Source organism: Fundulus heteroclitus, chromosome 22 (genome assembly GCF_011125445.2).
Source record: "Fundulus heteroclitus isolate FHET01 chromosome 22, MU-UCD_Fhet_4.1, whole genome shotgun sequence".
Taxonomy (NCBI): Eukaryota; Metazoa; Chordata; class Actinopteri; order Cyprinodontiformes; family Fundulidae; genus Fundulus; species Fundulus heteroclitus.
The window spans coordinates 7788381-7801980 of record NC_046382.1 but is presented as its reverse complement, the minus strand read 5'-3'; the positions used below and the strand labels follow the sequence as shown (position 1 = coordinate 7801980).

Sequence of the window (13600 nt, the reverse complement as noted above, 5' to 3'; positions counted from 1 at the left end):
CAGCAGCAATTGTTTTCAGCGACAGCCGGGGATTCTCCGACCCTGCTGAGCACTGAGGTGAAACCGAGCCGACTCGAGAGGAGTTTTGAGTAAAAACACCGCTTTTCAGTGATCGGCCGAAAACTGAAGCACGACGATGTTATTATTAAGGACCACTGTGAATGGAGTCGGTCAAACTGAAATGTCGTTTTATTATCTACAAACCCTGAACCATAGCTGAAGGGGTTGGGGAGAAGAAAAATGACACTTCAGCTTTCTCTACCCAGACGCGGTGTATCAAACCCGTGTATTTATCAAGGTTTTCTCTGATTTTACGGATGATTTAAAGCTCCATTTGCATATCAAATTTAGCCCGTATTTCTAGTGGGCTGTTCTACTCTTCTTTTGGTGGTTCTGTGTCTCACTCAGAGGGGTAGAAAAGTAAGAGGCTTATAGGCAAGTTTATTCATAAAGCACTTTCATAAAGCAGTAACAAGACGATCCAAAGTGCTGTATAGAGGACATCTCCCAACTGGGCTGCACAGTGGTGAAAGCAAAAAGGTCCTGGGGTCAAATACTGTCCTGGGGTGTTTCTACTTGGAGTTTGTTCTCCTTGTGCTTCCACTGGGTTGCTTTGTGTGGCTTTCCTCCACAATCTAAAAAAATACTGTTCTCTAAATTGTACTATATGAGTTACTGTATGTGCATGGTTCTGCCCTGCGATGGACAGGCGACCTGTCCAGGGTGGACCCTGCCTCTCGCCCATGATTACTGGAGACAGGTTCCCCTCCCCCTGCAATCTCTCTCTCAACTTTTGCTATATGGATATTCTCATGCATAATACAGCTATAATGCAGGTATCAGACTTCCTGTTTTCTGGGCACTGCAGGGTGAAGCGCATCAAGACACTGAACCAACATCCACTACTGGTTAAATTAATCAAAACGTTTTAGGTAGGGGTTTGTTGCCAAAATAAAGTAGTTAGTGTTCGAAATTTAACCAATGTTATTATATTCATAAACTAAAATGGCTGATTACCCTTAGCAAAAAGTAGTGTATTAAAGTATACTACAAGTATACTTATTTTATACTTAAAATGCGGCATTGTACTTGAAGTTTCTTTTCAAAAAACTATATTTCATATACTTAATATTATACTGAGTTCAATTCAGTTCAAAAATACTTCATTAATCACAAAGGGAAATTAAATAAGAAAAGTCTAAACCGAAGTCTAAGACTAAGTACATTAATACTAAGATTGAAGCTTATATTGAATGCTTAATAAAACTAACCTCAAGTATACTAGTTTACTAGTGTAAAGCAGTAAAAAATAATGTATATATATATATATATATATATATATATATATATGTATATGTATATGTATATATATATATATGTGTATATGTATATATATATGTGTATATATATATATATATATATATATATATATATATATATATATATATATATATTACACACGTTTGTCAGGTTGCTTCACAGCAGAACTTGTGTAATCTATGAATTTAACTATTGATAATAGAAGAAAAAACGTGGAATGAATTAATTTCTTCCACTTTTGAAAGCTAATTAACATTTTTTAATATAAATAAAAAAATAGATGATGACAGAAGTATTAAATTTGTATAACAGCTTTTATTTCTTCCTTGTGCGTTCCCACATCACTTGTGTCGTACATTGAAGTCTGATTGGGCAACTCCCTCAACGTCGTTAGCTTCCGACCAATGAGCGCCTTCACAGCGCCAACGTCACCGTGTTTACCCGGAAACGACAGCGTGCGTTAAACCGTCCGTCGGTTTGAGGATTTCTCTGGGTGTTTTTTACCGGGTAAAATGAAGAATGTGTTGAATTTGGGTGTAAGTGACTGAGCGGAAATGTACAGCGGACTGTTGCCCAGAGATTTAACGGAAGACGACCTCAGCCCAGACGAGGAGGAGCAACAACATGATGAGGAGAAACAATCTGCAGGACATGTCAGTGGTGTCGCTGAAAACAGAGGCTCCCTGGATGATGGGAAATCCTCCCAGACTGGGAACGAAGCCGGCAATGACTCCCAGACAGGCTGCATGCCGGGAACATCCAGGGAAATGTGGCAGGTAGGTTCTGCACTTCCTACAGCTGCTGTTCTGGGTGAGCTGAATCTGTAACAAGCCTGTATTCCTGCGTCAGAATAAAGGTTGTGGGTTGGGATCCTGTAAAGTTCATGCTGTGTGTGTGTGTGTGTGTGTGTGTGTGTGTGTGTGTGTGTGTGTGTGTGTGTGTGTGTGCTGTAGAAATTTCAGGAGCTCCGGAAGAAAAAAGATGAAATTAAGACGGTAAAGATCCACGAAAAGAGAAAAAGGAGGCGCAGAAAAGGTAAATAAACCACGGCGTTATGTCACTGCAGGGGAAGTATCTCAGCAGATCTACAACCGGTCTATTAATTGTTTGCTGATTCGTTTATTTTCTAATTAACAGGAAGAAAATGCGAGGAACCTGCAGAGAACAAGTAAGGACCTACGGTGCATTGTGGCCTTGATTTTTATAAAGCCGTGGACCACAAATTAGTAACTTTCATTAATGCCAAGCAAACAGTGGATAGAAAATGTCTAAACATTGATGTCAGATGTGTGTGACGTTAAGCGTTAGATCACAATAAAACCAACATGCCAGGACAGGGCATCGTGTCGGTGCTCGGTCGTTTCCATGATGTGGTCATGTCTGCGCCGCCATGTCGGGTGTTTTCTCTGTCGTATTTGCAGCGGCTGCTCCGCATTCCGTCAGCACTGGAATAACTCATTCGAAGCACTGCCTGCACGATGGGTCCCATCCTGACCTAACATTTCAATGAGCAGGCCACGCTTCTTCTCCATGCTCCCCTAAACGTGCTGCCACATCGTTGTTGTTTTTTATATATGCCTATAGTTTGCAGGTTTGACCACTACGTTGCTCCAGCTGTGGTCGTTTTTGAGCGCCTTATGACTAAAGTGGCTATATTACCAATAACAAAGCACCAAGACCTTGCTGTGGCAGTTCGGTGCATGTTTACGGCCATTTAAGGCCTGTCGCCACCACTAGAGGCCGACTGCTTCGTCGTATCCTTCTTAAGATGTGGCCAAGACCCTGCAAAGATCATCCACGTACTTGGAGAGTGTTGATGATTCTAGGTTTTGTCGCAGGATTGTCATGCAGTGTAAATGATTGCTAAACCTACCCTGTTGAATTTGTTGAGTGTCGTCCATCCTTCCCTACCTGCTTAGGTCTTGTAGGTGTGTTTATGGTAAAGAGTCAGAGGAAAGTCTAATTATAGGTCATTTTGTCGTGATGACTGACCTAAAGAACTGTTAATACATTAGTAGTTAAAGGCTCTTAAAGGTGAAACGGTAATAAAGCTGAAAATCAGCAGCGTACTCAAGAATAGCTATCAAACTTACCTTTGGTTCTTATTCACAATACCAGCATGTAAATTTTGCTATACAATAAAAGGGGCCAGTGTTTAAAAATGTAATGAGTTGACCGCTATGAGATGAACACGATGCACTTAAATCCTTAAACAATGCTTAAAGAAAAGCTGTGAAACAAAAACGCACACGTGTTCTTATAAACTCAACTAACCGCTATCCCTCTGCACTGAACTCATTGCTTCTGTTTTGTCTTCAACAGTTTGCAGAAGTATACGGTCAGATTTTATCGTTCTTCATGTCTGGATAAATAGTAAAAAAAATAAATAAAAAAAAATAGCAGGGAAAGTTTCTGAGTTTAATTAAATTTTTTTCATTTTCCAGAAAAAGCTGAATTGCTGAAAAACAAAGGCCTGTTTATGTCGAGTCGTAATTCACATCCCTAATATTTTATTTGCCACATCACAAATTCACCCTTTACAGACTGTGGTCATGTAGTGACAAGAAAATAAAATAAAAAAAATGTGTCACCAGCAAACATACTGTAAGAGATGTTGTAATACTCTATAATCTGAGTTTGGAAGCCTAAATATATGCAGAATAAAAATCTCCCGACAATGGAGCGTTGAGGAACCCACAAGTGATCTTTCTTTGCCCTCTAGCTCACCGCTGAATCTAAATAAATCCACAGCATTGTCATGGTTTATGATTGCCTACAATCTCAGGTCATTTTTTTTCAACCCAAAAATGTCTAAACATTGAATGTTATAAAAAAAGGACTGAGAAAAATCTAGAAATGGGATCCGTGAAAAGTTCTAAAAATAGAAACTCAACGTGACCCAGGCTGACTCTAGGTATATGTCTGTGTCTTTGGTGCCAAACAATTTAGATTAAAGATGCAACCCGCCCTACGCACACGTCCCAAGTCTGTGTTGTTTTTCTGCATGAAACGATACATTAGTATTTTTTCATGATAAAAAGCCTGTCGCCATTTACTGCGTGCAAAACATGTGGGTCTATTTTAGCATGTAGAAGCTTGTTAAGTCGTAGTTTAGACCCTTGCATCACGGTGTTTGTTTGTCCACATATACTCAATGTTAACAGAATTGGACGTTGTTGTCAGGGAGCAACAGGGCGAGCGGGAGCAGCACTGGAAGGAGCTGAAGCAGTACTTTGGTGTGAACGATCGATTTCAACCCCCTGCATGCTCTAAGCCGCCTCCGAAGGTAACAAAGCCTGCCTTCCAACTTGTCCTCTGAGCTTTAATTCTGTCTCTATAGCAGCTGTTAGTAACACCTTTACATCCTTTGTGCCTCTGTGCCGCCGCGTCTTCTGATTGTCTTATGCGATTTGACGTGTGGATCCGGAGAACCCTTTGTAACGAGTCAGCCTGACAGAGAGAAGAATATTAGGGATTATGTTCTGTGACGTTTAGTGATAATATTACCCTTTCTGTTGTGCTTGAGATGAAAGTGTGATTTTTTTTTTCTTCTTTTTTCCTTGCGAGAAGAAGTCTAAATGTTAGCAGACAAAAGGCGACAGTGTCAGAGTGCCTTGTAGAGCCTCTGTAACTGAAAGATAGGTAAACGGCGCTTCTATAACAGATGGTCGTTAGTTTGGAGGAATCCGTATTCAGATAATGAAATTAAAATTGTTGTTTTTTTTACTGGAATAAGTGAGCAAAGAGCCAAAGAAGCAAAAATATTCCAAACTAGAACGTTAGAACTGATCCAGAGAAAGATGAGTTTTAAGGAGTTTGATCATTTTGGAGCCATTTGTACCTAATTTATGAAAAAAAAAAGCATAAAATGAAGTTTGTGCTTCTGATGATTGGGGTTAAAAAATACAATTTAAGAAAAAGGAAATAGAACTTGGCTTATTAACAAAATAAAGTGACCTACAAAGGTATTTATAGCCCTTCATTTTATTCACTCTCTTATAACGACACTTTAATGTATTTGGTTTTGGGATTTTAAGTGATAATCTCAGTCAAAGTGAAGCATAGATTGAAAAATTAATGTAATAATAATAATAATAATATTAACAATAATAATATTCAGCTCCTTTTTACTTTGACTCATCAATAAAAAACCTTCAATTAGTGGATGGTCCACCTGTTTGTATCTCAGCAGCTATTCTGGTTCTGGCCTCAGAGGTTCTTTAGAGAACATCAGTGAACAAACGGCATCATAAAGACCAAGAAATGCAGCGGACAGGTCGGGGGGGGGGGTCTCCCAGAGCTCTGATCATCCAAACATGGAGAGAGGATGGACCACCTGCAGACCCACCAAGACACGGAGGTCCCCCTAAACTTAAAATGTTATTAAGACAACGATGTTAACCTTGGAAGAGCTGCAGAGCTCCACAGCTCAGGTAGGAGACGCCCCAAAAAACTGCTGATAGTGGCGGAGTGGCCAGAACAAAAACAGTTTTTAAAGAAAGCTGTGATAACTCCTGTCTGCAGTCTGCCACAGCTCAGGATCAGGAACACAGCCGATCACATGGAAGAAGGCGCTCTGCTCAGATGAGCCCACAATGAAAGTTTTTGACCTAAATGCAAAACCTCATTACATCAGCCTGAACACGGCGTCTCTTTGGCGAAACGCAGCGGTGGCAGAATCATGCTGTGGGGATCCGTTTCTCAGCAGGGACAGAGGAGATGAATGCAGCTAAATACGGCTCAACTCTGGAGGGAAAACCTCTCAGATGCTGAGAAGACTTGAGGTCGAGGCAGAGGTTCCCCGTCCAGCTGGCCGGCGACGCTAAACTCAGTCAGAGCTACAGTGGCTCAGATCAAGACACGTTTATCTGATGGAACGGGCTGGTCTAAGTCCATTCAGCTGGTTCTACATAGTATTGACTCAGGAGAGGCTGAATAATGTAATGCATGATGAACAACTCAGTTATGCACTCCCTGGTGTCAGGCTAGCATATAAAATACATTAATGTTTGTAATGCGTCAAAATGTGTAGAAGCAGAGGGGTGTGAATACTATGTTTATGATAACTATAGTTTTAAATCATTGGGTGATTGTCAGTAAAATATCAGTATATGTTTAAGAAGGCCACTTTGTAATCATAGTGAGTATTTTGAGGTTATTTTGGGTTTATTTGCTAGCCACTGCACCGTTGTCCCGATCCAATAGCCAGCCTCAAACGAGTTTCTGACCAATTATTTCTGAGTTTTTGAGCTTGTTTGTGAGAAACTTGGGGCGAGCGTACTAATAACCGTTCTTGAACTACATTAGTGGAGCGTATTAATATTTACAGCTGCGTTCTGGTGTATTTTACTTGCTGTGATGAAAATTTGGGCTCCTTGCAGCAGAGATGGCTTTCCATCAGTAACCGGGGGCTTGTCAGCAGCCCCCCCCCCCCCCACCACCACCACACCGCCCCCTTCTTCATCCTCTTCCTCCTCTCGGGTCCGTAATGGAAATATGTAATTAAAGAATCACATTTATGTTTGGTAATCTCCTGTAGCATTTCTAAGATTTCCTCACTAATATCCAATCAAAGAGGTTTTCATTTGTGAAGCGAAATCTACATATTTGTAGTAATGGCGATCATATTAAAAATAAGGCCCTGGGGAATTTTCAAGTTACTTTGATTTTTTTTTCTTCTCTCTCTCGCTCACTCTCTATCCATATTTTAAATAAAAAGAAAAAAAAATCTGAATCTCTCCCCCCCCCTTCCATCTGCTCCCCAGTCCGGCCTGGAAAAGAGCATAGAGGAGGCCATCGCTGAAGGGGACGTTGCAAAGGCGGAGGAGATGAGCGACAGACTCGCCACTCGAGAGGTACGTTCGGCAGATAAGCGATCTTTGGGGTGCGCCCGCTGTGACAAATCAAGCTAATGGATCCGTGGCCATTTTTTTGCTGCAAAGACAGAGAGGAACAAAAACAGACGCAGACATCCACCATTCAGTCCCGCAGCCCTTTTCCTATTGAGTTAATGGAAAGCCCTCCCCTTAGTTTTGAAGTGCTGCAGTGTCTAAAGGACTTTTGGCTCTGCTTTTTAATGAAGGGATACATTGCTTTCAAGCCCACTGTTAAATCATTCTCCAGGTAAGAGTTTCATACCTTTGAAGTGTACGTGTCCCTAAATGCACTGCCTGAAGTTTTGTAACTAAAGCGGCTCGGCTGGCGTCGAAGATCGAGTGGCTTGAAAGTAATTTAGCATAAAATGTAGCTCACACACACACCCACACACACATATAATTCTGGTTTAAAAGACACAAAGCTACAGCGCTGAACTGCGTCAAAAACCTAAACTTCTTTGTTTTGTGTTTCTACGTTGCTCGCAGCGTCACACGAGCTTTTATCACGAGACCAACACAAAACAGAAGAGCAAAATGTCGACACGGGTTTTTGTTGTTGGGGAAGGATTTCAGCAGAGTTGCTAAAAGGGAGGCGGCGCCTTTTCGTCTTAATAACACTCAAAATTGAGCTTTCTTTAAAAACAGAAGAGTTAACCACATATTTTCACCCCTGTTTGTTTACGTCACGCTTCCCAGCTCCATGAGGAGTGAGTTAAGGCTGCCGCGATCTCTACGGTCTCAAACTGCAGTCCTCGAGGGCCGGTGACCTGCAACCTCTAGACGAGTCCAGTGCCCTGCGCGCCTGAATCAAGTGGCTAAACTACCTGGCTAGCATGCAGCCACGCTCTGCAGAGCTCTGCAGTCTGCCCTGCAATCTAAAGCTTGCAGGTAACCAGATGTCCAGGACTGGAGTTTGAGACCGCTGGTCTAAATGAAAAATCTTCTTTCAAAAAATGGCTTTTGTTTGATTTTATTAGATTTGTTTTTGCAAAAAACACATTGGTAAAATGTCACTCTAAATAATGAAACCTGTGAATATAGCATCACTCTAAACTTTGCTTAATTAAATTAAATAAAGACCGTGATTTTTTATGTATTTACATAAAAAGTATTTGGTGTCAAATATAAAGAAACAGAAATCGGTCTGACTTTGGCCATGAGTTCAACTCTGAAAGGCAAACCATTATTTTCTGAGTTCAGCTCACAAATGACCTGTATTTGTAATTTTTACGAGTTTATTTTAAATTTGATTGAATTCAGATATGAACATTATTTACACAATTAAATGTGATTATAATTTGCTTGCATATCAAAGTCTGCATAATAACGCTCAGGAGCAGCAAAAAAAAAGTAAAAAAATTACAGTACTGTCAAAAAGCATTTTTCTCTTACACGTTTTGCTTATTTAATTCATTAAAAGTAAAAAAAAGCAATTAAAACCAGCCCTGTATGCAAAAGTAATTGCCCCCTAAAGATAAAGATAACTGGCAGGCTCTCTTTTCCATCACTGTGGAGAAATCTGAACCCACTCTTCTTTGCAGAATTGATTTAATTTAGTTACGTTGGAGTTTTCTAGCACGACGGAGCTATTTTAACGCCCGTGCCACAGCATCATCTTAATATTTAGCAATGTCAGTTCATACTTGGACTAGGCTCTTGTGCTATTACATGCTGTTTAAGTTATTTAATGTTTAATAAATAATTCTCTGTCTGTAAGGTATTGTCTGGTGAATATCAGGACAATAGTTGATGATTTGAGCGCTGGCTTTCTTTTAACATCAAACTCTGCACACGTATAGAATAAATGAGTGACAACTTATCTTCAAGTTCAAGAATTTATTAACAGAAATAAAATGACACATCCAGAGAACATCACTATAAAATGCTGTTTATCTGAATTAACACTACATTTCAATCAACAAATCCTCTCTACTTAAAATTAACTAAACTATTAAGCAAAATTAAGATAAAAAAGAAGCTAAGGAACTATGTACAAACAAAAGAAACATAAAGACAAATTAAATAGTTGAAAACCATCATCAGAATGATTCAGTGAATCCTGGTTCACTGCAGATCTAAGTTAAAGAACCAAAGTTCATCTTAAAGAAAGTGGAATGATGTTAAATTAGCTTAACTAATCTAGAACAACATTTGGTTTGTGTTTCAATCCATTCACAATGAAAATCTGAGTTGTATAAAACATTATTTGAGGAAATAACATTTAAAGAATGATTTGGTAAGTAGAAATCAATACCCTTTAAGACACTTGATTTTTATTAATGTGATTATTTCTCCAGGAAATTATTTAGGATCAAATTGGTAATTTAGGATTAACCCACCAAGTTAATAACGACCAACCGGAAATTACTCATCAGAGCACTTCCTGTGGGCAATGTTTACATTAGCTTGAGTTTAATCCTAATGTTACACAAGCACCATTAAATGGACATTATTCTTCCCTATTAATGTTGCACTAATGCTCGTAGCACTATTGAATGATGGCGGTGCTAACATAATGTTTAATACCCGAAAGTTATCAGTAAGAAGCTAATAGCGCTAATGCTAGCGGACATTCAACACTAATTTATCTTAAAAGTCTTAAAAGACTTTTAAGCTCAATTTGGTCATAATGAGCAGACCGGACAACACAAACAGTAAAATCCCATTGGTGTGTAAAACCCTTATGAAAATAAAGTTTGTTATAACCGTAAAAACACACCGACAAAGCTTTGTTTCAAGAATGTTAGCGAGCTAGCCTGTTAGCTCCAGGTCTTTTACCTCGGTCAAGCTTTACAACACAGTGAAACCGCATTAAAAATAAACCATTCTAAATTTTCCCTGTTCATTCTCTTTGTCAAACCTGTCTGTGCCAGTTTGGTTGACTTTGGGCCGTCCGGTTGGAAGAAGTTGATTTTCTGAGCCGCGAGCGTGCTGCTAGCTCAAGCCGAGGCAGTGAGGAAACGGCTGCCACTCCTTCATGCGGGTCTCAGGCCGTAAGAAGCTCAGCGCTGCGGGGGTCCGTGGCACCGCAGGGGCTTTTATTCAGTGGCCCCCTGCTGTGAGAACACTCCCCTGATGCCTGCAAAAGTTTCATGTTTCATCTTGTTTCCAACCTGCAGTCTGATTTTATTCCCTATGGATGTTGCACAACAAAACCATCCCATAATAATCACTTTAAGTTAACTTGAGCTTGCTAGGTCAAACATCACTTTCTCTGTCTGTTCATACACAATATGGCCGAAGTAAAACGACTCTGCAAAGAAGAGCGGGTCCAACTTCTTCCACAGTGATGTCAAAGACTCACTAGCTATGTTTACATGCACAAAATGTCACGATCAGATTAAAATGTATTGAGATTAAATAATCTCATTGTATCGTTTATATGGGCAAATATGCGTGTATGTGCACCTGACTTTATTCAGAATATAACAATGCACAGTCATCAAATTCCCCTAATAAAACCACAGAAGAAGAACTCTTAGCTAAACTACAAAAATAGTAAACAAAGCAGTATTAAACGGGTTTGTCTTTCCAGCGCCAAGGCTGGATTTACACGATCTTTTAATTATGGTTGAAATCAACAATTTTGAGCTCTTTTATTTTTTTCACACAAAAAGGTTTTATCGGAAGCTGTGACAGTTTTGCTACCCGACGCATTTCTAATGCGTCACGTTTGCATTGGGTGTACGTTTGCACTCGGGTCAGTTTGCCACATTCTGAATAACTCGATCCTGACAAGCGTTTATATGCATGCTGATCGGGTTATCAAGCAGCATAAACCCCCCTTCTCATTCGGATTATTGATTGGTCTTAATGTGATCACAATATTCCGATCGTCACTTTTTTTATTCTGATCGGCCGTTTATTCTGATTATTCCAAAAAGCTTGGAACTCCACGCTAATACAGACTTTTTTAATTGAGAAAACCTTCTGGATGGGAAGCAAAACGTCTTCAAACCTTGGAAAAAAGTCCAGTTGTTTTGTTTTTTAACTTGTTTTGGAATGACCATGACCTGGATGACTGAGAATCTTCACAAGCACTTTATTCTGATTACATTTGTCCATGTAAACGTAGCTAGTGTGAGTTATCACACATGGTTATTAGGTTTAGGGTGTAATTACTTTTCTTACATAGGGGCAAGTTGGTTAGGATAGGTTGTTATTCCTTAATAATTGAATCCTTGCATTTACTGATGTTATCTCTGTCAGATATAACAAGTGTAATCTAAAATAAATTAAATGAAAAATCTAAAACGTTTAAGTGTAACGAAAAAGCAAAAATGGAGGAAATCTGAAAGGGGGCACATACTTTTTCACAGCAGTGTAAATACAAACACATTTCTCAACTTTCTGCTGGTGGACCGGTCGGTACTGTATACACCCGGTCTCATCAATCACACGTCATCATTCGTTCTCTGTCTCTACTTTTTTTTTTTTTTTTTTTTGGTCTCCATTCGGGGTGCACTTTCTTTTTCCCCAGGCGTGTCCGTTCCTGGAAACATCCTGACCCGTTCCGGATGGAAGAACCCGATTTAGGGCATTAAAAAGCCGCTTTAGAAACGGTTGAACTGGTATTACCAACACGCTCCAGTTTCTCCGGGGTTTAATAGACACCGCTCCTTTCACATTCCCATTTTAACCACCAGCAGATTGTTCAAATATGGGGGAGCTAGACGAAAGCTCTGCTGAGTGGCACCTGCTCCGTACTTTCCTGAAAGCCTCTTATGGAGCTGGTGGATTGGTTTTAGCCCGAGCTGAGGTTCTCCCCTCCCTGGCACCTGCCTCCAGCCTTGCCAGAACCGTGATGGGACCTGACAGCAGTTTGGCAGCAGCAACTCTTTGCTGAGCAGCGATAACTTCATTTCAGGGGAAATGGACCACGGCGAAGTCCCTGAAACCAAAGCGATGCAAAGTTGTGCGCATTTTACTTCAGCTGGGAAAGCTATAGAAATGTTCTTTTTAACGCTACATCGTTTGGCCTGATGGCATTCGTTGCATAACTGCTGTCACGTTTGACAGGAACACAGAGACGGAACAGGATCAATGATCTCCACTGTGGCCAGAATCAATTTCAGGGTTCAGACTGAGGGCCTCATTTGGTACAGAGAGGCTTAGATGTTTAATTTGTTTACGGTCGTAACGCCGAGACATGATCATGGCAGGCTTTTCTCTCCAACAATGGGAAAAGGGTTTCTTTACAAAAAAAAAAAAGAAACGCAAAGGCATTCAGACAGCTATGGAGAAGTAAGGAGGCTCGTTTGTCCCTGTAGGCTTGGTTTTGTAAAGAAAATGCTGGGACACGTTGGGCGACAATGTTTTAATGTATTTACATCCTCAGTCTTACGGAGTCCCTCTTATCTCCTCAAAGCAACGGGGAATGAAAGGGAGATGGAGAGCTCGCTGTCAGAATCCCGCCTTTTCTAGAGGGAAAAATGTTTCCGTTGTTTAGAGCTCCCTCAAATCAGTTAATGATTTCCATTTGCTCTACTTTTTTTCTCTAAATCTTAGCGTGAGAATAATTAGATTAGAAAAAAAAACCTGTTGTGAAGGCTCCAAACAAATTCTAAGATATTTTCTTCTCCGTCCGTCAAACTTCTTTGATGCACAGCTTCAGTGTTGCCATTTCTTTTTATTCTCATCACAGCCCTTAAATGTTTTTGCAAAGCTGGAGGCCCTTTGTTTTCGGATTAATTTATGCCTTTTAAAAGGGAAGGTATTAACAGCTCCGAAGATGCAACAAAGAAATAACAACCTTCTCATTTTTAGGTAAATAAATAATAATTTACACATCGTTTAAACAGAGCTTTTTTAGGGTTTTCCTTTGCAAAAACTGCTGATAAGATTTGTTTTCCTTTAACTAAAGATTTTTGCCTTTCTAAGTAAAATTTTGTACTTTTTGTCGGTTTTAGCTATTGGGTACCCATCTTTTTCTAGTTTTAAACTGAGGCGTGCATTCATTCATAATTTAATTTACAGTTTTTATTAGTGATGATCAGAATCCCCTGGGTGGCTCTGACTGTTGATCGGGACATGAATTAAATACTTAAAAATCTGACTTTTTGTTTCTAAAAACGCATCAAAACTAAAATCTCTCACCTTTTATTGATCTTTAAACACATCAACCACCATGTATCCCCCTGCAAAGCTTGCAGCACACTTTTACAGGACTCTTTAAAGTCTTCTTGCCATTTTTTTCATGAACACCAAGTTTGTTGACCGATAGTTGTGTGAACAGCATCCTCCACCTGAGCTGTGGATCTCTGCAGCTCCTCAAGAGTTACCGGGAGTCTTTTCACTGCTGTGATCAATGCACTCCTTGCCTGGCCTGTCAGTTTAGGTGGACCTCCACATCTTGGTAGGTTTGCCTGTTTGTGAGATGTTTTGGGACATCATCAGCTGCTTTT

The 13600-nt window shown here is 40.0% G+C and overlaps 1 protein-coding gene across 2 annotated transcripts in view; it reads left to right on the top strand.

Annotated features, from left to right (window-relative positions):
• The first annotated feature begins 1740 nt into the window (after positions 1-1740).
• The window catches only part of fam204a (family with sequence similarity 204 member A), a 36333-nt gene continuing 24473 nt past the window's right edge, over positions 1741-13600 (top strand). For both annotated transcript variants that reach the window (XM_036126493.1, XM_012850191.3), the window contains exons 1-5: positions 1741-2096; positions 2274-2355; positions 2458-2488; positions 4504-4606; positions 7086-7175. In XM_036126493.1, the coding sequence (XP_035982386.1) occupies positions 1875-2096; positions 2274-2355; positions 2458-2488; positions 4504-4606; positions 7086-7175 (528 nt within the window). In that variant the 5' untranslated portion in view covers positions 1741-1874. The remainder of the gene's footprint in view (positions 2097-2273; positions 2356-2457; positions 2489-4503; positions 4607-7085; positions 7176-13600) is intronic.